Consider the following 25,803-nt stretch of genomic DNA (forward strand, 5'->3'; position numbering starts at 1 on the left):
CACCTCCTGCTCTAGACAAGCACACTACTAAAGCACAGCTATCAACAGAAGGTGCGTGGCTGCCACTTGCCATCTTATGTTTCCATCCCCTTAAAATGAAGCTTTAAATCTTTAATGTGTGCTGGTATTGTTTACTGAGCCACCTCTGAAGGCAAGCCCGACTGAGGGTGCACAAAGCTCCCACCCCTGCTCCCAGACACGTCACTGGTGAGGAAGAACTGACCGCCAGGCAACCTCCATCACACCCATCTTGACCCCAGGCTTTCCCCTGTCTGCCCACTGCCAGCTCACAGCCCCTGCAGCCAGGGTGGGAATCTGCTCCAGAACTGCGCTGGAGGCCTTCAAAGGCCACCTCAGATGTTATCAGATTGAGCTGACACATGGAGGGGGTGTCCACAGGGTAACTGAGGCAGGCGGGACATCACTGGCAGGAAACAGCCAGCACAGGAGTGAGGCTCACAGAATCACAGAATCCCAAGGGTTGGAAGGGACCTCAAAAGATCATCTAGTCCAACCCCCCTGCAAGAGCAGGGTAACCTACAGTACATCACACAGGAACTTGTCCAGGTGGGCCTTGAATATCTCCAGTGTAGGAGACTCCACAACCTCCCTGGGCAACCTGTTCCAGTGCTCTGTCACTCTTACAGTAAAGAAGTTCTTCCTGATGTTAACGTGGAACTTCCTATGCTCCAGTTTACACCCATTGCCCCTTGTCCTATCACTGGATATCACTGAAAAAAGCCTAGCTCCATCACCCTGACACCCACCCTTTACATATTTGTAAACATTGATGAGGTCACCCCTCAGTCTCCTCTTCTCCAAGCTAAAGAGACCCAGCTCCCTCAGCCTCTCCTCATAAGGGAGATGTTCCACTCCCTTAATCATCTTTGTGGCTCTGCGCTGGACTCCTTCAAGCAATTCCCTGTCCTTCTTGAACAGAGGGGCCCAGAACTGGACGCAATATTCCAGATGCGGCCTCACCAAGGCTGAGTAGAGGGGGAGGAGAACCTCTCTTGACCTACTAACCACTCCCTTTCTAATGCACCCTAAGATGCCATTTGCCTTCTTGGCCACAAGAGCACATTGCTGGCTCATGGTCATCCTCCTATCCACCAGGACCCCCAGGTCCCTTTCCCCTTCACTACTTTCCAGCAGGTCACCCCCCAACCTGTACTGGTACATGGGGTTGTTCTTCCCCAGATGCAAGACTCTACACTTGCCCTTGTTAAATTTCATCAAGTTTCTCCCCGCCCAACTCTCCAGCCTGTCCAGGTCTCGCTGAATGGCAGCACAGTCCTCTGGTGTGTCAGCCACTCCTCCCAGTTTTGTGTCATCAGCGAACTTGCTGAGGGTGCACTCAGTTCCCTCATCCAGGTCATTGATGAAAATATTAAACAGCACCGGTCCCAGCACCGACCCCTGAGGGACTCCACTAGTCACAGACCTCCAGCTAGATTCTGCGCCATTGACCACAACTCTCTGCCTTCTTCCTTTCAACCAGTTCTCGATCCACCTCACTACTTGATCATCAAGCCCACACTTCCTTAGCTTATCTATGAGGATGCTGTGGGAGACAGTATCAAATGCCTTACTGAAATCAAGAAAAACTACATCTACCGCTCTACCATCATCCCTCCACCTAGTCACTTCCTCCAGCAGGTCATGGCCCTTACACGGGCGCTGTAATGCATGAACAGGTCAGATCAGTGCCCAGAGCAACTCAGGTGTTTGCTTTCCCTCACCAAGTCACAGAACCCCAGACTGGTTTGTGTTGGAAGGGACCTTAAAGCTCCTCCAGCTCCAACCCCTGCCACGGGCAGGGACCCCTTCCACTGGAGCAGCTTGCTCCAAGCCCCTGTGTCCAACCTGGCCTTGAGCACTGCCAGGGATGGGGCAGCCACAGCTTCTCTGGGCACCCTGTGCCAGCGCCTCAGCACCCTCACAGGGAAGAGCTTCTGCCTCAGAGCTCATCTCAGTCTCCCCTCGGGCAGGTTCAAGCCATTCCCCTTGGCCTGTCCCTACAGGCCCTTGTCCCAAGCCCCTCTCCAGGTTTCCTGGAGCCCCTTTAGGCACTGGAGCTGCTCTCAGGTCTCCCCTTCAGGAGCCTTCTGTTCTCCAGGCTGCCCCAGCCCAGCTCTCTCAGCCTGGCTCCAGAGCAGAGCTGCTCCAGCCCTCGCAGCATCTCCATGGCCTCCTCTGGCCTCGCTCCAGCAGCTCCACGTCCCTCTTGTGCTGCTGCCCCAGAGCTGGATCAGGGCTGCAGGGGGGTCTCCCCAGAGCACAGCAGAGGGGCAGGATCCCCTCCCTGAGCTGCTGCTCATGCTCTGGGGGTGCAGCCCAGGACATGTAGGTGTCTGAACTGCCAAGTCCTCATTAGTGATCCAGACAGAACCCAGCCTCTAGTACATGTCCAGTGGTTTATTCAGATTCTAAATAAATGATTTGAAAAAACATCTTAGGAGGAAAAATCAACTGAGAAAACCACAATAAAATGGGAACACAGCAGCATTCGCATCTCAACTTTAACCTAAATAGTAATTGGGTCCCATTTTATTGTGACATTTCCTCCTACGTTGATACAAACACCTCTGGGTGCTGATACCTGGTTACGCTCCTCAGCCCTGAGAGCTGCCCACTCACTCTAGTGAACCCAGGGTACCTCCAGGGCTTCTCCAAGCTGAGCTGCACAGGGCTGGCTGCTGCCCTTGCATCACTCATAGCCTGTAGCATAAAACCCAAATTAAAACAGTTGAGAGAGAACAATTTGTGGCTAAAATAAAAATGAAAGAGGGACTGGTGAGGCCCAGACCAGGAGCTGCAGGAGCAGATACTGTCACCACAAGGCCTCGTGCTGCTCAGGGCATGCTCAGCAGCTTCAGCCCATGGAGATCCCTCACGACCAAGCAAAGCCAGATACCGAGGCCAGCCCTGTTCCACGGCTCCCACAGCGCTGCACGCTCTGAGCCCTGCAGAGCAAGGCCTCTCCTTGCAGAGCATCCCCAGCCCCTGCCTCTTTCAGTTTACACTTTTAAGCTTCTTGTTTGGAAGTTCCTGATGGTTCTTGACTTGTTTCCGTTTCTGGCACGGTGCCTCCTTGTTCTCCCCAGCACTCAGCTTCTCCAGGATTAGAGCAGTCTCTTTCAGGAGCCGCAGCTCCCGTCTCTCCTTTCTCTCCTCCATTTCTACTATGTCATCTGCAAACAAAGCCTTCAGAGGCGGGACCAGCTTCGGGATGGTCTGGAAGTCACTGAAGCGTATCTGCAACAAAGCACAGGAGCACCTGCATGAGAACTGAGCTCTGTTTTCCTTCCTCCAATTTAATTCCTAAGAGATGTGGGTGCTGTCCACGTTTCGCTCCATCAGTGACTATTGCCACTGCTATGGCTGCATTCAATCCAACACCAGCAGTGTTAGGCTCCTCACTGTCTTCTGCAAGAGGCATCAGCAGCACCAACTGAGAAGGGAGAATATGGTGGCCACTGTTAGAAACCCACAAGAGCTACAGTCACTCACTGCAGGGCCTGAGGGGTCAGTGGAGGACATCACAAATGTTATGGTCAGACTGAGTTCTAGTGATGGTGCTCAAGCTTCAGACTCTTGACCGTACCTCTGACAAGATCATTTACTCTTTTTCAAAGGACTTGTGCTAAAGAATTTCAGCTGTCTAAACGAAGGGGCAGTGAAAGTCAACACAAAGAACAAAGAGGCAAAGGCAGCAGAAAGAGCAACAGGTCAGTGCAGCTCTGGGCAAATTCAGAGCAGTTCTTCACGGCAGTTAATGGCTCATTTACATCCTGATTTCTACTCTGTTATATGAAGCCCAAAGGAACATTTGAGCACTACACATAGGAGTCAAATCTGATTCACTTTATCAAGCAACTGCTGAAATATGGAGATTTGCAGATGTAATAAAGTGGCTTTACCTGAACTTGAATGGGACAAAAGTCATCCTTTCCATTGGTTTAAGACCCCCTACATTCAGTTCTTAGCAAACTGAATTTCACATGAGAAGTACTGCGCGATTCCAAAATTTCCAGAGTGGATTTGGAGCGATGTGAAACGTCAAAGAGCTCATTATCATAAAAGAGTTTGGGTTGGAGAGGACCTTAAGATCATCCAGTTCCAACAACCTGCTACGGGCAGTGACACCTCCCACTAAACCATGTCACCCAAGGCTCTGTCCAGCCTGGCCTTGAACACTGCCAGGGATGGAGCATTCACAGCTTCCTTGGGCAATCTCTTCCAGTGCCTCAGCACCCTCACAGGGAAAAACTTCTTTAGATCTAACCTGAACTTTCTCTGTTTCAGTTTGAACCCACCACCCCTTGTCCTGTCACTGCAGCCCCTGATGAAGAGACCCTCTCCAACATCCTTGTAGCCCCCTTCAGACACTGGAAGCTGCTCTGAGGTCCACTGTTTTGCAAAGAATGGAAAAGACACCTCAAAAAATGTCTAATTCCAGATGTGAACAACAAAATCCTGTATTTACCAACACCTGCATGGTGTTGGTAGACAGACAGCAGGTCATTACAAAAGGCTGGCTTGGTTCCTTGCCTCTGTTCCCTTTGAGGAATGTACCATGATTTGAAACCAGTTCACAGTGAGGACTTCACTTGGTGGGTGAAGTTGGAGGATGAGGAAGTTGGTGTGAGCCTCAAGGGGATTTGATTTGGGGTGAGAAGAGCCAATGAATTAGATCAGATCATGTTAACTGCAACAGGACGAGGAACAATGGCCATAAACTAAAGCACAACAAGTTTCACCTCAACACGAGGAAGAACTTCTTTACACTGAGGGTGGCAGAGCCCTAGCACAGGCTGCCCAGGGGGTTTGTGGAGTCTTACCTCTCTGGAGACATCCCAAACCCACCTGGACATGTTACTATGTGCCCTGCTCTGGGAGGCCCTGCCTTGGCAGGGGGTTGGACTAGGTGATGTCCTTCCAACCCTAACAATTTGTGCTTCTGGGATAATACCATTTGTTATCACTTCCACGGCCCATCACTGCACTGGGTGCCTCCTGGTGCACCACTCTGCTGCTCCAGACATGGGGATCTGAACCCAACTCCCTTTCCATCCCTGCATTAACAAAGAATGAACATCTGGATGCGAGGATGAGAACAACCGGGATGGAACCTGGACTGGCTTCAGCATGCAAGAATCCAACACCACACATCAGCTGTCCTGCCCTGAGAGACTGTCGGGACAGATGCAGCCCAACGTCAAGGACTGAATGAACTCCACAGACTTTACAGGGATTGCCCGTAGCCAAGAGAACAATATCGGAGTGCACAGATCACAAGGCAGGAAAGGTGATGATGTACTGGGAAGTGTGGGATCTGGGCATGACATAAATGGCGTGGAATAAGGGGTGGATACAGCCCTGGGATAGTTTTGGCTTTAGAGTTTAAGCTGTTGCTCAGTAGCACTTACCTGATCAAGCACTTTTCAGTCTCATGCTCTGCCAGTGAGGAGGGGCACAAGAAGCCAGGAGGGAGCAAAGACAGGACACTTGACCCAAACTAGCCAAAGGGGTATTCCACACCACGAGCATCACATAAACTCTGGGGAGCTGGCCAGGAGCATATGATGCCCATCCCATCCCTGAGCAGCGCTCTCAAGAACCCACAGCATCCATCTCACCCCCTCCCCACACTGAGGACATCTGCTGCCAGCAACAAAAGGAGGAGCTGTTTCAGAGGAGGATTCTTCAGAAGGAGATGGTGTATTGGTACGAGTGCAGAATTCAAGTCATGAGCAGTCATTCCCAAAGTAACACTGAAACCTTTCCCACAGGCTGGCTCCAAGCTCCCAACTTACCCTCATATGATCGAATGCAATTCCAACTTTCTCACTGAAGTCTTCACTGAAGAGCGGGATCTTGGCATATCTCTGGCTGAAGTGGTTGAGCATGATGAACTCTGCACCCATCTTCATCCCAGTCTGAATTGCCTGCGAGGTTGTGCTGCAAAGGAACAGAAACAGGGCACCACGTCCCCGTCACACACAGCCTGGCTGATGCTGCTGCTCCAGGGGGCAGGGCTGGCTGCTCTGCATCCAAGGGCACATCACACACACCACCAGGTCCTACTGACGCTGGTGGAGCACAAGGTATCCATGCTCTCTGCAGGCACAGCCAGACACCTCTTCCTCTGGCAACCTGTGCTGGTGGCAGGTTTGACCTCCAAATATCTCCAAGTGCATGAGAGCAACTGCAATTACTTGGATCTCTGCACTGAAGAGCTCCACAAAGTGGGGACAAGGGCTTATTCAAGTGCATGTCCCAGGGGTGCCAGCAAGTCCAGCTCCTGCACAGCAACTCACACGGAATTCCGAGACGCTGCTCTCACGTCTCCCCACTTTTGCTGGAGGAGCACTTGGTATTGCAGCACTCGGCCCCAATTATGTGATTGGATGCAGGGACAAGATGACTCTTCACAGAGTCATAGTTTGTGTTGGAAGAGACCTTAAAGCTTAAGGGGACTTTAAAGGGAAGAGCTTCTGCCTAATAATCTTTTACCTCCCGAGTTTAGTCCTACATATAATCAAGCAGAGGGCCTTGCCTTTGGGCTAGGCTATCTGCAGAGCTACCACCATCTACTTCTCTTCTCTGGGGACGTTCAGAGGAGCTGTGAAGGCTTCAAAGCTGGTGCAATGAGCAACACAGCATTTTAGTACTGAGGAGCTCTACATACACCAGAACCATGTACAGGACTTGGGCCCTCCACCACCAGCTCCAAGGACAAAACCCAGCTCAGCACCTTTGCCTTCTTCGTAAGTGAGAGGCAGCAGAACATCCCCTACCTGTGTGTCTTCTCTATAGCTTCTTTCTCCATGCCATCTTCCAGTGTTGCTTCATGGATTAGCAGGGTAGCATTTTTACCTGGGTAAAAAAAGCATGTATTCAGTCTTTAGGTGAATACAGACTGGTTCAACCGCCTGCATGAACTCTCATTTCCCCCTCCTAGCCCCCGGGTATGTTGCAGGCACAGCACCAAGGGTCTAGGGGTGCCCACTAGTTTAGGAGATACCAACAGTTCAAGACCTTTCTCCAAGACCTTTTTCAAGCAGAGGGTGTTTGTCACCTACCCATTTGTACTAAGGCCATGCAGGGCATTGTGTCCCCAGAGTAAACTACTTTCCAGCCAGATTTGTGGATCATTGCACACGCAAAAGCATTTTTACAGTGCTGGACTTCACAAGTCTGAAACTGAACAAGGACACAAGTGTTAGAGCTCAGCTCCCCCTTGGCCCCTCGCAGCAACTGTCCCTGCCAGCTTGGGAGCTTACCTCAGCCAAGTCGTAGCTCCCCAACAGAGAGCTGACAAACTCTTTAGCTTTAGGCTTGATGTTCTCACAGCCTTTCACAAGAGACTGGGATGGAATCATCCTGTGATGGAGGGGAGAGGAGAGAACTAAGGACAGGTACAAAGGAAAACCTCATCTTGTCTCTAAGCAGATGATTTCTCCTCAGCTCACAGCCTTACGAACAAGACATGTCTGCGCAGTCTGGTGTTGCCCTGGCTCACACTACCCAGTGGCCCAACCACTTCCTCCCCACTGCCCAGTACTCTCTTCCAGGAATCTTTGTTCACTTGCCCAACTCTCCAAAAGAGAAGCAGCATTTAAGCTTCTATGAAGTAGCACAACTGTAACAACTGTAACAAACTGTCTCCCTTTCCTTCACAAACTGCACATCCTAGTTCTACACAATAGAAGGAGTCAGTCACCTTCAGTAAAGGGGTTGGGGAATGGATGACAGCAGTCTGCTTTGAGTAAGGACCCAGCAAGGCCATTTCTCCACGTACCACACAGAACACTCACTTGATGTCTCCAAGAATCAATTCACAGTGGTTGTGGTACTCGTGTAGCCATGGCATGATCTGTTCAGGTGCTACCAGAAACAGGGGGCTGAAAGTCTGACCAAGGGCCTCCTGGAAAAGCAAAAAACAGGAAAGAAACCAAACTCAATACCAGATATACACCAAATCAGAGAAGAAATACCAAGGGAAAGGATGGTGTTTTTCCACTGCTCCAGAGTTCCCTCCCCCCAAGGCAAGGTGTGGGGCAATGAAACAGCAGCACTACTTACAAAAGCTTTCCGCCTCTCCATCAGGATGTGCAGCAGCCCCTGCAAAGGGAGTGAACAAGACACAAACCTGCAGTCAGAGATGTCTGAGGTGGAAGTAACAACAGCACTACCCCAGCTCAGCTGCAGCAGCTGGAAGGTCTACAGTCAGGAACAGATGTCAGCTCCTTTCCAGTAACTGCAGCTTGCTGAGCTGTGGGAACAGTGTCACTGCTCCCACCCCAGGCTGGTGGCCAGCAGCCCCTCAGCCCTTCCCAGTACTGCTGTGCTTTCCGGGCACAAGGCAGCAGACCAGCAAAGGGCCTGCCCTGCTCAGGCCCAATCTACAACAGAGCAACTCATCCTCCTGTGAGCACTGACTGCAGAACACTGAAGGCAAGCTGTGTTGGACACTGCTGAAACACTGCAGCTCCAGATGGTCCCAGCAAATCTGCAGGGACCCCAAACTGGAAGGGAGAGGGGATGAGAAACAGAGAGGTTCAGCAGTGCCCTGGGAATGCAGAGGAGATGAATACAGGCATTCCTGCCAACAGGGCAGCCTGTAGTCATCAGCTACTCCCAAATCCCAAGGAGCAAAGCAGGCCTGGACAGGAACCCTCCTCCTTCCAACACCCCCCACCTACCGAATGGTGGTCAGTGTGCATGTGAGACACAAACACAGCTGCTATGTTACACAGCATTCGGTCAACTTGCTCTCCATAGTGACGACAGAGCTGTCCAAAGGTTCCTTCTCCACAGTCCAAGAGCAGGGAGTGGGTAGAGCTGACAAGACAAGTGACAATGACACTGAGTGGGCACTGCATGAGCTCTGCCCAGGGCCCGCCCAGGGAGGGGATCTGTTGGGTTGAATGCTGGAGAGGGACTCTTCATCAGGGACTGTAGTGACAGGACAAGGGGTGATGGGTTCAAACAAACAGGGGAAGTTCAGGCTAGATCTAAAGAAATTTTTCCCTGTGAGGGTGCTGAGGCGCTGGAAGAGGTTGCCCAAGGAAGTTGGGAATGCTCCGTTCCTGGCGGTGTTCAAGGCCAGGTTGGACAGAGCCTTGGGTGACATGGTTTAGTGGGAGGCATTCCTGCCCATGGCAGGGGTTGGAACTTGATCTTAAGGTCCTTTCCAACCCAAACCATTCTGTGATGCTATGATTCCAAGGCAGAGAGCTCTCAGTGCTCCACACCTCTAACTGTGACTCCAGCCCTCCTAGCCAAGGGTTTAGAAAGACTGAGCACAGCTCATTGTGCTCTAGTGTAGATTCTAAACACACTCTTGGAGCAGATGGTAAATGGTAAAATAAAGACATTTATGTTTGGGTTCACAAATGCTGAACGCTTGGCTTTACAGGTGGCTCTTAAGTCTTTCCCTACAGAAACACAGGTGCCTGACACTGAAGTCCTACAGGCTCCACAAGAGGGGCACTCTCCCTGTGTCATCAAAACAGCCCTTTGAGACACTAAGCCTGCCCAAGCAGCACGTGTGGCACTGGGATTTACCTGATATTTACCAGCGTGGAACTGACATTTCGGATCTTCATTGGAATTGCAGATCCTGTTCCCAAGAACACAATTTCAGGGTAAGTACCCACATTTCCTGGAGAAAATAGATAAGGATTTGTCAGGCAATTTTATCCACATCCTGCCCAGTCAGACACCACTGAGTTCAACAGCCTGGTAACTCCATCGTCTTCATGTCCAGCGTGTTCAGTTTTGCTTCCCTTAGCCTCTGGCTTTCCTACAGCTGCAAGGTGTACGAGGTAAGACAGAATGAGCATCACCAACAGCACACATCACAGTCCTCAAGTGCATATCCAAAGGCGGGCAGACAAGGCCTCTGCTCAATGACAGAGCTGGCAGCTCAACAGGGACCTGATTCCTCCTGTTCTGCAGTGCCCTGACTGTCCAGAATTAGGATGCAGGCAGTGAGTGGTGCTGTGCCACACCATGGGAGCATCACTGCCAACAGGACAACTGGGATTCAGAGGAGAGTGCCTCACAGAGAGCTGGATCTAGAGCAAGGACACGAAGACTCACACTGTGGCTCTTATGACAGCATCCAACATGAGCAGGGCTCTGGTCAGGCTGGAGCAAGAACCCACGGGTGCTTTGTCTCTGGCCCCAGCAGTGCTCAATCCCCAAACCCAGCAGCTTCAGAAAACCAGAAGCACAAGATGGCCTAAACCCAACTGAAGAAAGGCAATTCCATTTGTACTAAGCCTGGCCTCTGCACAGCTCCAGGAGGACTTACAAGAACCTCTCGGGTCGCAGGAAAACTTATGTTCACAGCTTTGTCTGGGTTCTAAGGCAGTGGGTCACCAAGACCACCTACTTCCCATTCCACCGATCCAAGACAAGTTGCTGATGCTCACCTGGAACAGCAGCCAGGCTCTCTTTGCACTCCTTTACTCGGGTCTGGAAGTCAGGGAGGTCCAAAGCTTCACTAACAAATGCGTCGTGATCACATACAGTCACAGCATCTCTGCAAGAACAGATGAGGAACAGGATGGTGTAGGGTTGAAACTGAAATGACAGCACTTGTCCAAGCACAGTCTGCAAAACCAGCCTTACCACAGAGTCACAGAACCCCAGACTGGTCTGTCTTGGAAGAGACCTTAAAGCTCCTCCAGCTCCAACCCCTGCCACGGGCAGGGACCCCTTCCACTGGAGCAGCTTGCTCCAAGCCCCTGTGTCCAACCTGGCCTTGAGCACTGCCAGGGATGGGGCAGCCACAGCTTCTCTGGGCACCCTGTGCCAGCGCCTCAGCACCCTCACAGGGAAGAGCTTCTGCCTTATTTCCAACCTACATCTCCCTGTTTCAGTTTGAACCCATCACCCCTTGTCCCATCACTCCAGTCCCTGATGAAGAGTCCCTCTCCTACATCCTTGTAGCCCCCTTCAGACACTGGAAGCTGCTCTGAGGTCTCCATGCAGCTTCTATTCTCCAGGCTGAGCAGCCCCAATGTTCTCAGCCTGTTTCCATACAGGAAGTGCTCCAGCCCCTGATCATCCTTGTGGCCTCCTCTGGGCTTGCTCCAACAGCTCTATGTCCTTCTTATGTTGAGGACCCGAGCACCGCACACAGTGCTGCAAGTGGAGTCTCCCCAGAGCACAGCAGATTGACAGGATCCCCCCCCCCTCAACTGCTGTTCACGCTCTGGGGGGTGCAGCCCAGTACACAGGGGGGTTCTGGGCTTAAGCGCACACTGAACCCGGCTCATGTTCAGTATGTCCTCACCCAACACCCCGAAATCCTTCTCCTGAGGCTGCTCCGAATCACTTCTCTGTCCAACCTGTGTCTGTGCCTGGGACTGCCCCAGTCCAGGCGCAGGACCTTGCACTTGGCTTGGCTGAACTCCATGAGGCTCGCACTGTCCCACCTCCCAAGCATCCCTCTGGTTCCCATCCCTTCCCTCCCATGTGGTGACTGCATCTGTATCCCCCTATTTTGCCCAACAGAGCCAGAAGCTTGAGCCACAGCAGCTGCTATCCGCACGTGGTCCCTGCCCTTAAGCTCCTCACTGAGCAGCTTCACCTACTTGCCCACAAAACAAGCACCAGGGAAGTCTGCAAGTGTTCAAGCACAGCTCTGAAACCCTCTGAAGACCCAGATAGCCCAACAGGACTTTCACCAGGCTCCCAGGAGAGTCTCTTCCTGCCACCATCTGCTCTGCCACAGCCACAGTTGTGTGCACAGCGCATGAGGTTAAAGCAAAGGACAGAGCAGTGCATGAGGCTACAAGAGGCAGGGGCAGAAACAACACTCCAGACCATGTCGTACACCTTGTCTGAGACAGACAGGGACACAAATGACAGCTTGGCAGCTACTTTAACCCAGCACAGCCACCAGGAGGAATGTGCAAAGGACACCAACCCTCCCATCCACCCTCAGCACAGACTCACCCAGAACAACCAAAAACCAGCAACCAAAGATTCCCACTGACCTCTGCCACTCCTGCTGGGGTCTGAAGTGGTATTTCAAGAGGCACTCTCCTCGCACAATGGGCACGCTACACACAGCCTCTTCTTCCTACAGGGAGAAGAGTGACATTAAACACGTTCTTTGCTCAGGGGCATGAAAAACAAGCATGCAGGGGCTGGCCTACCTTGCTCTGGTAGGTGCTGAGCAGAGGGAAGATCTCAGGGTGGATGAGGTTGAGCTGAGTTTGGATCTTGTAGCTGCGCGGGTTGTGCACAGCGGAGGAGTTCTCATTGAGCACCAAGTGCTGAGTTCCGGGTCCAAATCTGCAAGAGGACAACAAAGGGCACAATGGCTTCAGTCCCACATTAGAGTTGGGTGTATGTGTGCATCTGAGCCATTAGCTGAGACCCCATCTGAGCCAGCAGAGCCCTACTGCCAGCCAACAGGTCTTTCGGCTCTGAAAAAGACACTGGCACTATAAGAACATGCTGCTGCCCATCAGTGACACTCCAGGAATAAGATCACCCACCTCTGCAGCCACTGCTGGTAGCGGCTGTCTCGAAGCACTGCCTCTGGGGTCATGTGAATAACCAAGGCCACCTGATGCTCAGGATGTCCCTCCTGGTACCTGGAGCATGTTCAAACATAGAGAGAGCACCTGAGCTTCAGCCTGCGTCACCTCAGCCTCCCCTCTCGCATGTGAGCGCTATCAGAGATGCCCCCTGAAGCAGGCAGAGCACAGGAGGCTCAAGGCTCCGCAAGGCTTAAGCCTGCCTTTGCTGCCACCTGTGCTCTGCCCCCAGGGCAGTTCCTCTCCTCCAAGAGCAAGACCTGCAGAGCCTTTCAGGAGCCTGCCATGCTTCTGCGCAAGCCCTGCAGAGATGCTATGTGCAGCCCAGGCTTCTACTGCACAGGGAAGCAGCAGTCTCTGCACTGCTGCCATCCAGTGCACATGGCCTTCTTTGAAGGCTCCTAAGGGAAGAGCAGCCTGTGACCATGACAGAGCCCCAGAGGTCCTGCACAGCCCTGCCTTTCCTAAAAGGTTCAACACACCACCCAGCCTTTCCTGGGTCTCTACCTCCTTAATAGTGCCAAAGTGCACAGGCATCAGCCCCAAGAACCACCAGAACAAGAGCTTCTCTTTGGCACAGATGTCCTCCCCGGCACCACCCCGCTACCTTCGGAAGGTCTTGTTGTCACACACAGCATCTACAAAGCCCTCGTGGGGACACTCCAGCACGATGAACACTGGGCCAGGGTCACCAGGGGCGCACAGTTCTTCAGGAAAGAGCTGCAGGCAGATAAACACAGACCACACCACCATCAGGCTATACACACACCTTCCTGCAGCACTGTGCTTGACTCCAGAGAGGTGGCGGATGCCCCATCCCTGCAGACATTCCAGGCCATGCTGAATGTGGTTCTCAGCAACCTGATCTAGTTGAAGATGTCCCTGCTCATCGCAGAGGGTTGGACTGGGTGAACTTCGAAGGCCCCTTCCGACTCAAACCATTCCATGGGTCTTTAGGGAGCTGTTACATCAGCCCCAGCAGCAACTCCCAATGCTCAGCAAACCCAACCAAGTGCAGTTCTTGTTCCCTTTCTGCTCTTGCTACAAAAGTTTGCATTTTGCTGTGTGACAAAAAATCCCAACCGTGGTCTCAGAGCAAATCCCAACATAACACAGAGGAAGGGAATTTCAGCAGTTGCCAGGTTCCCACAGCAGCTTCAGGTGGGAGCAAAAGCATGATTAAAAAAATAAAGGCTTTGTGGAATTCTTATGACACAAACATACATCAGTCACATCTCCCAGGTGAGGATCTTCACTTACAGATCACCTGTGACATGGCCAGAGCTGGCTCTGCCTCACTTCACACTAGTGTTCGAGACATGAAGACCCTGCACACAGGAGCCACTGGACTTCTTTTGGTGTGAGAGGAGGAACCAGAGCAAGGAGGGAGTGACAGCTACACCAGCATCCAACCCATCCAGGGATTAACTCTACTAATGCACTCCTAGACCTGCATAAGCTTTGGGCAGGGGAGGTAAGAAGCTCTGACAACCAGCAGCCACACAGCCATAGGCATAAGTGAATTCATTTCAGAGCACACCTCCCTCATCACACCCTGCCACAGCCCCACTCATGCTCCCCACAGGAGCCACATTCAGGCAGAACAGGGAGCAGGCACTCACCAGTAGCCACTCAAAGCTCCAAACCAGCAAAACCCACACCAAGAAGGGGTGAGAGGGAATAGGCAGACATCACTGGTGGGACACCAGCACAGCGTGCCCAGAGAAGCTGTGGCTGCCCCATCCCTGGCAGTGTTCAAGGCCAGGTTGGACAGGGCCTGGAGCAAGCTGCTCCAGTGGAAGGTGTCCCTGCCCGTGGCAGGGGGTTGGAACTGGATGAGCTTTAAGGTCCCTCAAAAACAGGCGTAAAAACCCACCCCATGTCCCAGTAATTACTGGTAGGCAAAATCTGCACAAAAAGATTATTCCCCTGGGAGCCCAGTGAAGGAGGGAGGATGGCAAAGCCAAGGCACAGAGCACAGCTACATCTTACCTCCCTGCCTTCAAAAGTGATGCTCTCCCCATTCTTGAGAGCTGTGATTATGGGAAAAATGGCTGGAGTTCCCCTGAAACAAAGGCCATGGAAATATTCAGCTTGCCAGCAACGTGCCTGGGGTTGCCCTGTCACCCAGCTGGGATCCTGTACTCACACTGGCAGGCCCATCTCCTGTGCTTTAGCTGCCAGGAATTTTCCCTTCCTGGGGTGAATCTGAAAGGAAGAAACGAAGCAGAATTACCAGCCAAATAAGAGGGACAGGAAACAAGATCCATGGACTTCCACCGGTCTCATTTTCCCCCCAAAAGACTTTTTTGTTTCCAAGATGCTGTAGCTGTTTCTTGCTCCTTTCTTTAGCCAAGGGAGCAGGACAGACTTCCCCACTGTAAGCATGAAGCAAGAATGGAACCTGTCCACTCATAGTTGGCTGCTCTATAAGGAGCACTTCTCAAATATGCCTCCAGCTTTCACACATTCTTCCTCATGCTCCAGCTACTCTGAAGAGCAGCATCACAAAATAGATTCAATGCCCTGCTGGAAAATGTCATCTCCAGTTAAATCTGTTTAGCAAGATGTCCCAATGACATTAGGAATCATTTTGTAACAGAAAGGGTGGAAAATCCTGGCCCAGGCTTCCCAGAAAGGTGGTTAATGCTCCGAGCCTGTCAGCATTTAAGAAGGGTTTGGACAATGCCCTTAATAACATGCTTGAACAGCCCTGAAGTGATCAGGTAGTTGGACAAGGTCATTGTTGAAGGTCCCTTCCAACTGAAATACTCTCTTCTATTCTACACCGATTTCATTAACTTTATGCCCAAGCTTACTTTACAAAGGAAAGCCATGACCAGGTCGGCGTGCTTGCTTGCACACTTCTTTTCAACACCTGTAAAAGAAAGCAAAAGACCACTCACAACCATCACTACCATTTTTCCTTAAAGCCAAAAGGGGTCCATGTTTGCTTAAGCACCAACAGGAGCAACATCTTCCAGCCCAGCAGCAGAATGCTGAATGAGCCTAAAGGCAGAAAGCCCAAGGCTTCAGCTGGGAGAAACCAAACTAAAGCCCAAGACTGACAAGTAACTAATCCAAACATCCCATTGTCATTAAATGACACAGGCTGAAGCACCCACTCCAGCCAGGGGCAAACTACTACAGGGACTAATCCCACCCCAAGCAGGAATCGTATCCAATTTCTATGCCTTATTAGTTCTGTGTCAACTTCCAAAGTGCCAGAACACATCCTGCTCCTTCAGCTGAGCTTCTCTATGGACCTTACTTCCAGATAGCAAGCAGCTTGGAGGACAAATACATCTCCTTAACTAGGCATCCTTTCACTAAAGTTAAAAAGGGAATACCGTTTCTTTTTCACCTGTTTCCTTTGGGCTTTCTTTTCCCTTGCCTTTCTCCAAGCTTTGCTGTGCAGCTCTTGGGGATCCAGGCCCTGCATCTCCTTTAGGGCTATTTCCACCTTGGGTTGATGCTCCAGGACTCTGAGGCAACATACTTTCAGCAGCTTGTGGCTTTCCTGTCCCAAATCCAATAAAACCAGAGAAAAATCACTCAATCCAAAGGCACAGATATGGAAGAGGGAATGCTATTCATGCTTTTCTTGATAGTTATGTATAAACTGCACCAGAACACAAAGCTCCTCCCCCCCAGTCTGACTTGTGCTTGCATACTTGTTACTTATTTCAGGAGACATCCACTACCCAAGTCCTACAGTCTGTCAGAATGGCTCAACTCTGTCAAGTCTGTGCCCGCACCATGGGAATCACAGCTCTCAGCAGTAAGAGACCACAGAAAGCTGAACACAGCAACAGTTCAAGGTCATTCTACACACCCACACCTAAAAGAACAATCCAAGACACTGACTCAGCAGGTTCTGTCTCTTTGAAAGAGATTCTCCTCCTGAGAAACACACGCAGCTTAATAGACATCTTCTTACTCAGGCTTGCAACCAGATGCCACCCTGAGCGTGGTAGTGAACAAGCGCTTCTCCTGTGCGACTACAGCCTCACGTGCTCACCTGCAAGAAGTATCTGGTGGACTGTCATCGTCTCATCCTTATACTCAGGCTCTGTGTGCAGCTGCACAGCTGGAAAGAGATTACGAACTGGCATTAACAGGCTCAGAAGGAGATTTCAACCAGGAAAAACTCTTGTCTCATTCTTAAACCAAACCTGATGAATGTACCCCCCCCTTCCCTTCTCTGCCCAACTGTAAAGATTAATGAGTAATTAGGCCTTAAAAGCCCATTATCCACAAGAAGCAGTCCATGATCCCATGGGAAGGTAGTTCACTGCCAGACTCTGCAAGCAGATTGCCTTCACAGTGGTTTAAAACTTAATGCTGTCTAATAGTCCAACAGACTGGCCATGGCCTACCAGAAACAGAGCTGGAAACACTTCAGCTATGGATCTGAAGCATGTATCAGAGCAAAACAAAGGCTTAAAACTTCTTTGAGTGGATCTAAACCAGAGGCTTCTATCCTGAAGTTGTGACTTTTTGATGCAACCTCAGCTACAGCTAAAACAAAAGCATTCCAAGTTCATATTCACTAAACATCACTCCCCACATACCTAGATCCATCCTTTTTAGGGGCCCAGGGAATTGCCGAATCGCTTTCAAGTAGTTTTGCTGGAAAAGAGAGAGCATACCAGTTCCTTTCAGTGAAGTCAAAGGCTCTGCACCATGTCAGGCAAAACCTGAGCAGCACAGAGCCAGCCAGAAAGCACACAGCAGGTTCCCACCTCCCATGGGAATTGCTTCTCTAGAAAGAGAAAAGAAACCCAAGAACCATTCTCCCCATCCCTTCCAGCAATGTAGTCAGGCAGCAGAAACTATGAGGAAATGAAATAGTGCTGAGGACTGGGAATGACCAGCCTAGTCATGGCATTAGGCTGGCAAGGAGCACATTAAGCAGATCAGACACCAAGTTTCTATTAAAAGAACATGAAGAGGAAGCAGATGGGAGAACAAAGGCTGCCCTTGGAGGAAACATGAGTTACTAGAACCTCAGCTGACAAGACAGGCTCAAGGAGCATCAGTCTGATGCTGTCCTGTGTGTAACTGAAGAGATTTGCCTCTCAAAGCCAGCCCTTTGGCAGAACCTTCGGGCTGGCACTAGCTCAGACCAGCACTTTCCACCTGTATGATGATTCACTCCTGTTGTACCAGTTCTCTCAATTCCAAGGTCAGCTTTAACACTAGAAGGGTTCCCTTCTGCAAGCTCCCCCACTTACCAGCTTTGGTGGCCCTAGGAAAACACATCTTTGAAGCCCCACAGCCTTTAATGTGAGAATCATACCTAAAAGAAAGGAAGAAATAGCTTTATCACAGCCCTGTAAGCGCTGGTAGATAGTGAAGAAAGATCCCTAAAGGAGTGGTGGGTCTCTCCAGGAAGGCTAGAACTGAACTGGGATTCAAATTCAGTTTCACCTCAGCTTTGTGGCAGTTTCAACAGGCCACTTATCAGCAGATAAGGAAAAGATTCCCAAATCCTGACAGTCACAATTTGGAACCAGTTACCTGCAGATTGTCAATGTGCTCCTTCCTGGGAGATTTCCAGTTTTAATGAATCCCAGACTGCTTTGGGGTGGAGGAACCTTAAAGCTCACCCTGCAATGGGCACGGACACCTTCCACTAGACCAGGCTGTTCAGAACCACATCCAGCCTGGCCCTGAGTGTCTCCAGTGATGGTGCATCCATCACCTCTCTGGGCAATCTCTGCTAGCATTTTACCACCCTCCGTGCAAAATTTTCTCCCTCACATGCAGCCTGAATCTTCCTCGTTTCATCCTACCACAACAGGCCCTACCATCCTTCTTACAGGCCCCTGTTAAGAATGGAATGGCTACAATAATGTCTCCCCAGAGTCTTCTCTAGACTGAAACAGCCCAGCTCTCTCAGAATTTCCTCACAGGAGAGATGCTCCATCCATCTGACCCTTTCTGTGGCCCTTGTCTGGACCCTCTCCAACACATCCATGCCCTTCCTGTGCTGAGGACTTGGGAGCTGGACACAGCACTGCAGGTGGCAGCTCACCAGAGCACAGCAGAGGGACAAGAATTGACCTGCTCTAATTTCACCCTGCACTGAGGACAGGAGGCGGCCAGGAGGTGCCTGTAGGTCAGGAGCAGCCCCTGTCAGCAGTGCCAGGCTGGTAACGCTTCTGCTCTGGCAGACTGGCTGATGAGAAACTTAACATGAGCCGGCTTCAGTGTGCACTCACAGCCCAGAAACCAACTGTATCCTGGGCTGCATCAAAAGGAGTGTGACCAGCAGGTCGAAGGAGGTGATCCTGCCCCTCTGCTCTGCCCTCGTGAGACCCCACTTGCAGCACTGTGTGCAGTGCCAGTGTCCTCAACGTAAGTTGGAGCAAGTCCGGAGAAGGCCACGAGGATGCTCAGGGGCTGCAGCACCTCCTGTATGGAGCCAGGCTGAGAACACTGTTCAGCCTGGAGAAAGAGAAGCTGCGTGGAGACCTCAGAGCAGCTTCCAGTGCCTGAAGGGGGCTACAAGGAAGGGGTCCCTGCCCGTGGCAGGGGTTGGACCTGGATGAGCTTTAGGGTCCCTTCCAACGCAAACCGCTCCATGATTCGGGCCGGTGAGGCCGCGGCTGCGCCTCTCCCTTCCCGTGCTGGCCGCACCGCCGCACGCACACCCCGCCGTGACAGCGCTTCCCCTGCCCACACCGGGCAGGCCCCAGCGCCACGGCCGGCCCCAGCCCGGCCCGCTCACCTGGCAGCCCCCCGACGTTGGCCCAGGCCACCCGGCTCAGGAAGATGCTGTCCAGGTGCGAGATCTTCAGCCTGGGGGGACACGGGGCGGCAGCTGTGAGCAGGGCCCGCCGCGCCGCGGGCGCCCCCCCCCGCCCGCACTTACTTGTGCTCCTGCATGGCCCGCTGCGTGCCCTCGCCGCAGTTGAAGAGGTACCTGAAGGGGAAGGGGGGGGGTCAGGGCGGGCCCGGGCGGGGGCTCCCGGCTCCGGCGGCCCCGCACTCACCGGTTGAACTCGGAGAAGACGTAAACGGCGGCGCCGGCATCGCGGCTCCCGGCCGCCACCACCTGCACGTAGACGGTGTTAGGCCCGGGCAGGCCCGTGCCCGCGCTCCGCCGCCGCTCGCGGGCCCACACGTGGCGCGGCACGTCCCGGGGCCGCCGCGCGGGCCGCGCCGCTGAGGAGGCCGCGGCGCCGGTGTCCGCCATGGCCCTGCCCGCCCCGAGCCGCGCGGGGCCGAGCGCCCGCCACAGCGCCCACATCCGCACGGCGGCTTCAGCGGCGGCCCCGCTCCACCACCATGTGACGAGGGAGACCCAATGAGAAGCGAGACAGCCGGGCCTGGTCCCCGCCCATCCGCCGGCCATGGCCCCTGCGGCCGCAGGCAGGGGCCGGGGACCGGAGTGGGGGTGTTCGGGTCCCGGCGGGTTCGCGTTCCCGGGGAGCCCGGGCCCGGCTCCTCGAGCCGTCAGGACAAGGAGGGAACCTTTCAGCTCATCCGGTCCAACCCAGCCCTGCCAAGGCCGCCCCTGCCCCATGGCACTGAGGCCTCGTCTCCACGGTGTGTGAGCACTTGCAGGGCCGGTGCCTGCAGCCCTGCCCTGGGCAGCCTGTTCCAATGCCTCAGCACCCTCTGGGGCAGGAATTGTTCCTCAGCTCCATCTAAACCTGCCCTGGGGCAGCTTGAGGCCGGTTCCTCTTGGTCTGTCACTCAGAGCTCATGGTCAGGACCAGGCTGGGTAAACCTCGGGGCTGAGCTCAGACCTCCCAAGGACCCTCAGAACCCACTGATCCTCCAGCCTCCACCATTTCCCCGTTGCTCACAAGCTGCTCTTGCACAGGAGCCTTGCTCAGGAGCTGTTTACAACCACCGGAGCATTCAGCCCACAGCGCTGCTTACCCTTGAGCTCCCTAAACCTGCCCCGAGTCCTCTGAGGCTTTGTGTTTGCTGCACAGCATTGTGCTATAACCAGAGTACCCCCGCATAAAAATCCCAGTCATCAATATCCCTTCCTTGCTTCCAAAGGCAAGCCTTATCTTCTGCAGGGCTTTGCTTTCCAAACACTCTCCCTTTATTCTTAGTGCCAATGTTCTTCCCTTTCTTTTCCAGTGATCCAAGCAAGTGCTTTGAGTGGGGACCTGTCCAAACCTCCTGATCTCGCCGTGGCTGTTTTACGTCTGTGCTCTCACTCTTCCTTCAGATCTATAGCTCACCAATTCCCCTTCTTCTGACTCCCATCTCTTCACACCAATTAACATGGTGGTTTTCCCTGGTTTTCCCACTTCTGGATGAAATAAAAGGGTTGTTGCTTTGAAAGGCAAGCTCTGTTCATGCATGTTTTCCACATTAGAGCCCTGCAGCCTAAAGCTCACTCCCAGCACTTGGCCCTGCTCCCTGCAGCCACATAGGAAGGGAAACATCACTTTAGATCCTAAATTGCTTCCCAATAGAAGTTGAAGGTTCCTAGAGGTGGGTTCTCTATCTGGGCATCCCTGCCCCACTGCTGCATCGCTTCCTCCCCATGAGGATGATTTTCTGCTCCGGTGGATCATTAGGAAGCATGAAAAGAGCTTTTTTTTTTTTTTTTTTTTTTTTTTGTGGCCTTAATGAATTTGTTTCCACACCTTTGGGAGCACAAAAGCTTCTTCAGGGCTCTGACCCGAGTGGCCTGTGCTGTTTCTGCTGCAGTGTTTTGGGGCAGCTCACACACTGGAAGGGATTCCAAAGACTGGTTCATTCAGGACAAAAAGTCTTCTATTTTACAGTTTTGGTCCTTGTTTTAGGTGACAGAGCTCACATCCCAATGGATTTGCTGTCAGGGAAGTAGGGACACCCCCATAGTGACGTAGGGACCTGTTGAAGAGGGTCCAGAGGAGGCCACAGAGCTGCTGCGAGGGCTGGAGCAGCTCTGCTCTGGAGCCAGGCTGAGAGAGCTGGGCTGGGGCAGCCTGGAGAAGGGAAGGCTCCTGAAGGGGAGACCTGAGAGCAGCTCCAGTGCCTGAAGGGGCTGCAGGGAACCTGGAGAGGGGCTTGGGACAAGGGCCTGTAGGGACAGGCCAAGGGGAATGGCTTGAACCTGCCCGAGGGGAGACTGAGCTGAGCTCTTAGGCAGAAGCTCTTCCCTGGGAGGGTGCTGAGGCGCTGGCACAGGGTGCCCAGAGAAGCTGTGGCTGCCCCATCCCTGGCAGTGCTCAAGGCCAGGTTGGACACACGGGCTTGGAGCAAGCTGCTCCAGTGGAAGGGGTCCCTGCCCGGGGCAGGGGTTGGAGCTGGAGGAGCTTTAGGCTCCCTTCTGTGGCTCTCGTGTGTGCGGGGCCTCGGGGCCGCTCCCCAGCAGCGGAGCCGCGGGCCGGGCCCTGCAGCACCCGGGCTGGGCTCTAGATGGCGCCGCGCTCCCGCGGGGTGGAAGGTGCCACCGCGGGCTCGGGGCGGGGGGGGGACGGGGCAGCCCCTGCGCGTCCCCGCCGCACACCGCGTGCTGCCCCCCTGCCCCTCCTGCTGCCCCCTCCCCGCTGCCCTGCTCCCCATGGGCTGCCCCGTGTCCCGAGCCAGCTCCAGCACCCGCCGCTCCTCTGCCCCGCGGGCGCCCTGTGCCCTCCGGGGGCAGCCTCCCCCAGCGTGTGCCCATTTCCCCCCGAGCAGAGGCGCCGGCGATGGGCTCCTGCGGCGCTGGGGACATGGGGGAGCCGGGACCCGCTCCAATCGCACCCTCACCGCTGGGCCAGCCGCCCTCCAGCCGCCGCGTGGAGAGCCCAGGACCTGCCATGGGGCCTGAAGCTGGCGCTTGGCGTGGGCAACCCCTGAGGAGTTAAACTGAGCCGTGGAGCATCCATGGAGCGCGTCCCCCTTTCCGTCCCTGGAGGACTGACTCCCAAGGAGGAGCAGTGACCTTCCTCCTACCTGAGCCTGCCTCGCCCCAGCCCCTGCTCCCCATCCTTGCGTCACTTGTGCGCTGTAGGAGCGTATCCCGCAGGAGCAAGTGCCCTGCATCTCTTGGGATAACTACCCCATCATCCCCATCCCCTCCTCCAGGTCAGACCAGTCTTCACACTGGGCTCTCACTGCCACGTGCTGGGGTGCAGAGCGACACAGCCCCAGCGGGCCCATCCTGGCCACCAGTGGTGCAGAGTCAGCCCCGTTTGCTGCCAGAAGGGCTCTGTGGTCCTGGACCTGTGTGCGGAGCAGGATGTGGGGTCCCACCTCTGCCCAGAGCCCTCCCTATGTACGGAGCTGCTTCCCCTCGCTCCCTGTCATTCCATGGGAAGCAGAGAGACGTCAGCAGGCGGGTGAGGGCTCACCCCTCAGCACAGAGCTCGTTTGACTCCATCCCCTTCCTCCTTTATTTATGGACCTTCATCCCAGCATGTCTTCGCCCTGATGGACGGCGTTTGCACATGTCCTTCTTATCCAGAACATGGGGCTTTGTAGCCACTTCTCTATTGACTGTAATTTTTAGCTCAGACACAACCAGAACTCCCACCCTGTCTGGGCGTCTCAGTGCACAAAACAAGACTAAACTATTTTGGGATGTTTTTCCCTTTTCCTCATACTTGGGTGCTTTCCCATGTGGCTAAGCCTTGTGAGCCTTGGGGAGGGTGAACCTGTTTCACACCCCCCTAAGAGCTGCTCCTGGACCTCTCCACATGCTTTAACCCTCCTCTGGCCATGGGCACCTCCAAGTGAGGCACCTTCATGCTCCACTTGGATCTGGGGGCTAGGAACAAATCCAGTGTCATGGGAAGAGCCGATGGGAACAACCCTCCCAGGCTCCATCCGCACCACCCTTCTGTCACCTCCTCCCCATGGTGCCCACTGCTGTGTGCTGCTGCCCCACAGCATGGTGGGGATGTGGGTCCGGAACATGGGGAAAAGAGCCTGAAACCCCCCCCCTTTGCCTCCATCGTTCTCGTTCCAGTCCTTGTTGCATGGCAGAGGCCAGCACGGAGCCGGAGGGATGTGCAAACCTTCCCCTCTCCTGCCTCTGTCACAGCCAAGGGTCTCTCCATTGAAGTTTACTTCAAGGTCTTCATAACATTTCCAAACTGGAAAAATCTGTGCAGAGGGATGCTTTGTTTAAAGGAAGAGGGACCATAAAGATAAAGCCCGGCCCGGCCACGGCTCCCTCCCGCTGCAGGGACACAGCCCCGGCTGCAGGAAGAGCTTGTTTTCCTAAGGAGAAGTTGGAAGATTAAAAGGGGAGGGGGGGAGAAATCAGCCATTTGGAATCCTGTCCTGACGCTGCAAATACCCTCCTTAATAGATCTGTCTCGGTTTGTTACCTCATTTTAATTCATCATTAAACAAAGACAGCTGCCAAATTTCGCCTCTGGCTCCCAGCCTACAACTGACTCGGAGCCCTTGAAAAATAGACTATTTATGGTGCCTGGGCTTAAAGCTTCAATGTCTTGTATAAACTCTCCCCTTCCCCAGAGCAGCGTGGGGAGCTGCACCCGCAGTGCCCGGCCCCGAGCCCTGGGGTGAGCCGGGAATGCGGGTCCCTCCGGCTGCTGCACAGCAGTGGCTGCGCCAGTCCCAGCATGCCCCATAGACACGTGCTGTCCGTGCATGGGCAGGTGCCCCGTTCCCAGTGCCTTTGGGAAGAGTATCCCAATGCATGGGAGCATCCCTGCATCCTCTGGGGCTGGCCAGGCCTCTGAGGGAGTCACAGAGTCATGGGATGGTTTGGGTGGAAGGGACCTTAAAGCTCATGCAGTTCCAGCCCCCTTGTCCCAAGCCACGGGCAGGGACCCCTTCCACTGGAGCAGCTTGCTCCAAGCCCCTGTGTCCAACCTGGCCTTGAGCACTGCCAGGGATGGGGCAGCCACAGCTTCTCTGGGCACCCTGTGCCAGCGCCTCAGCACCCTCACAGGGAACAGCTTCTGCCTTAGCTCCAACCTGAACTTCCTCTGTTTCAGTTTTACAAGCACCTGCAGAGGAGCCCAGGGCTGCTGCTCTGGAGCTGAGCCGCGCTGTACCATGCTCAAAGCACCCCACTGGCGCTCTGACCCCACACACTACCACTGGTGTCCTGGTTTGGGGCACCCCCCTGCAGCAGCCCCAGCAGCCCCTGAGCTTTGTCAGTGGGATCACACCACAACCCTTTGTGGGCCCTTCACCACTGTGAGGTCCTGGCTGCTGGGCTGGCGATGGGAAGGAGATGATCAAACAACGGGGGTGCATGAGCCCCGTGGCCACCACATCATCCTGTGCCAGTGTGTCCACACGGATGCGGTGCTGGGATCTGCACTGCTGACCTGCCCCTCCTGGCCGGGGTTGGGAGCAGCGCCAGGCTGCAGGATGAGCTGCTCCAGCAGCAGCCGGGACCCCGCAGCTCATCCGTCACATTGCTCGTGGTGACACCAAACGCGTGTCACACGTGCGGGCTGACGGCCGCATCCCACCCACCCGGCTCCAGCCTCCGCAGCTAACATAAACTGTGGGATACGCAGCCGGGATGGTGCTGGGAGGCTGCAGATGGATGGGAACCAGCAAGGCGCGTGTGGTGCCAACAGAGCAGATCGTGTCCCCAGAACCTGCTGGACATGGGGAGCTGCCAGATCCAACCTCAGCATCCGAGTTCACTCCAGCAACCCCCTGGGGCACCCCTGGTCTCCCCACCCCAAGCTAAGCCTGAGCTGCTGTGAGCGTGCCCTGCTTCCATAGGATTGCCAATGGAAACCCAAGCTGTCTGCAGGCAGCACAGCCACACCACCTCCCTGCCACCCACTGATGTCCCAGTGCCATCAACCTGCTCCATGCCCTGGGCTGTGTGGTCCAGAGGATGGAGCTGAGCCCCTCTGCTGCAGAGTGCTGTCAGCTCATGGGATAAAATCACAGAATCACAGAATGGTCTGAGTTGGAAAGGACCTTAAAGCTCCTCCAGCTCCAACCCCTGCCACGGGCAGGGACCCCTTCCACTGGAGCAGCTTGCTCCAAGCCCCTGTGTCCAACCTGGCCTTGAGCACTGCCAGGAATGGGGCAGCCACAGCTTCTCTGGGCACCCTGTGCCAGCGCCTCAGCACCCCCACAGGGAAGAACTTGTGCCTTAGATCTAACCTGAACTTCACCTATTTCCATTTGAACCCCTCACCCCTTGTCCTGTCATTACAGTCTCTGATGAAGGTCCCTCTCCAGCATCCTTGTAGCCCCCTTCAGACACTGGAAGCTGCTCTGAGGTCTCCGCGCAGCTTCTCTTCTCCAGGCTGAGCAGCCCCAGTGTTCTCAGCCTGGCTCCGTA

General features: G+C 54.0%; 1 protein-coding gene across 1 annotated transcript; it reads right to left on the reverse strand.

Annotated features, from left to right (window-relative positions):
- Positions 1-2,398: 2,398 nt before the first annotated feature.
- On the reverse strand, positions 2,399-19,827 carry ELAC2 (elaC ribonuclease Z 2). Its single transcript, XM_065693591.1, has 24 exons — positions 19,571-19,827; positions 19,450-19,500; positions 19,306-19,376; positions 17,807-17,871; positions 17,144-17,201; positions 16,591-16,659; positions 15,934-16,089; positions 15,389-15,447; positions 14,719-14,777; positions 14,562-14,634; positions 13,177-13,289; positions 12,528-12,626; positions 12,183-12,321; positions 12,021-12,106; positions 10,449-10,558; positions 9,577-9,673; positions 8,712-8,850; positions 8,092-8,130; positions 7,824-7,933; positions 7,290-7,389; positions 7,089-7,209; positions 6,804-6,882; positions 5,820-5,964; positions 2,399-3,258 (listed from the first exon to the last, which is right to left on the reverse strand). The coding sequence occupies exons 1-24, from the start codon at positions 19,825-19,827 to the stop codon at positions 3,016-3,018; spliced, it is 2,538 nt and encodes an 845-aa protein (XP_065549663.1). The 3' UTR covers positions 2,399-3,015.
- Between the last annotated feature and the right edge of the window lie 5,976 nt (positions 19,828-25,803).

The sequence above is a fragment of the Lathamus discolor genome, chromosome 13, assembly GCF_037157495.1.
Source record: "Lathamus discolor isolate bLatDis1 chromosome 13, bLatDis1.hap1, whole genome shotgun sequence".
Classification (NCBI taxonomy): domain Eukaryota; kingdom Metazoa; phylum Chordata; class Aves; order Psittaciformes; family Psittacidae; genus Lathamus; species Lathamus discolor.

Coding starts and splice junctions, on each gene's coding strand:
- ELAC2 (XM_065693591.1), bottom strand. CDS start 19,827: ATGTGGGCGCTGTGGCGGGCGCTCGGCCCCGCGCGGCTCGGGGCGGGC. Junction 16,660..17,143: donor CCTAAAAAGGATGGATCTAG/GTATGTGGGGAG, acceptor ATCTCTTTCCAG/CTGTGCAGCTGCACACAGAG. Junction 14,635..14,718: donor CAGGAGATGGGCCTGCCAGT/GTGAGTACAGGA, acceptor CCTTTGTTTCAG/GGGAACTCCAGCCATTTTTC.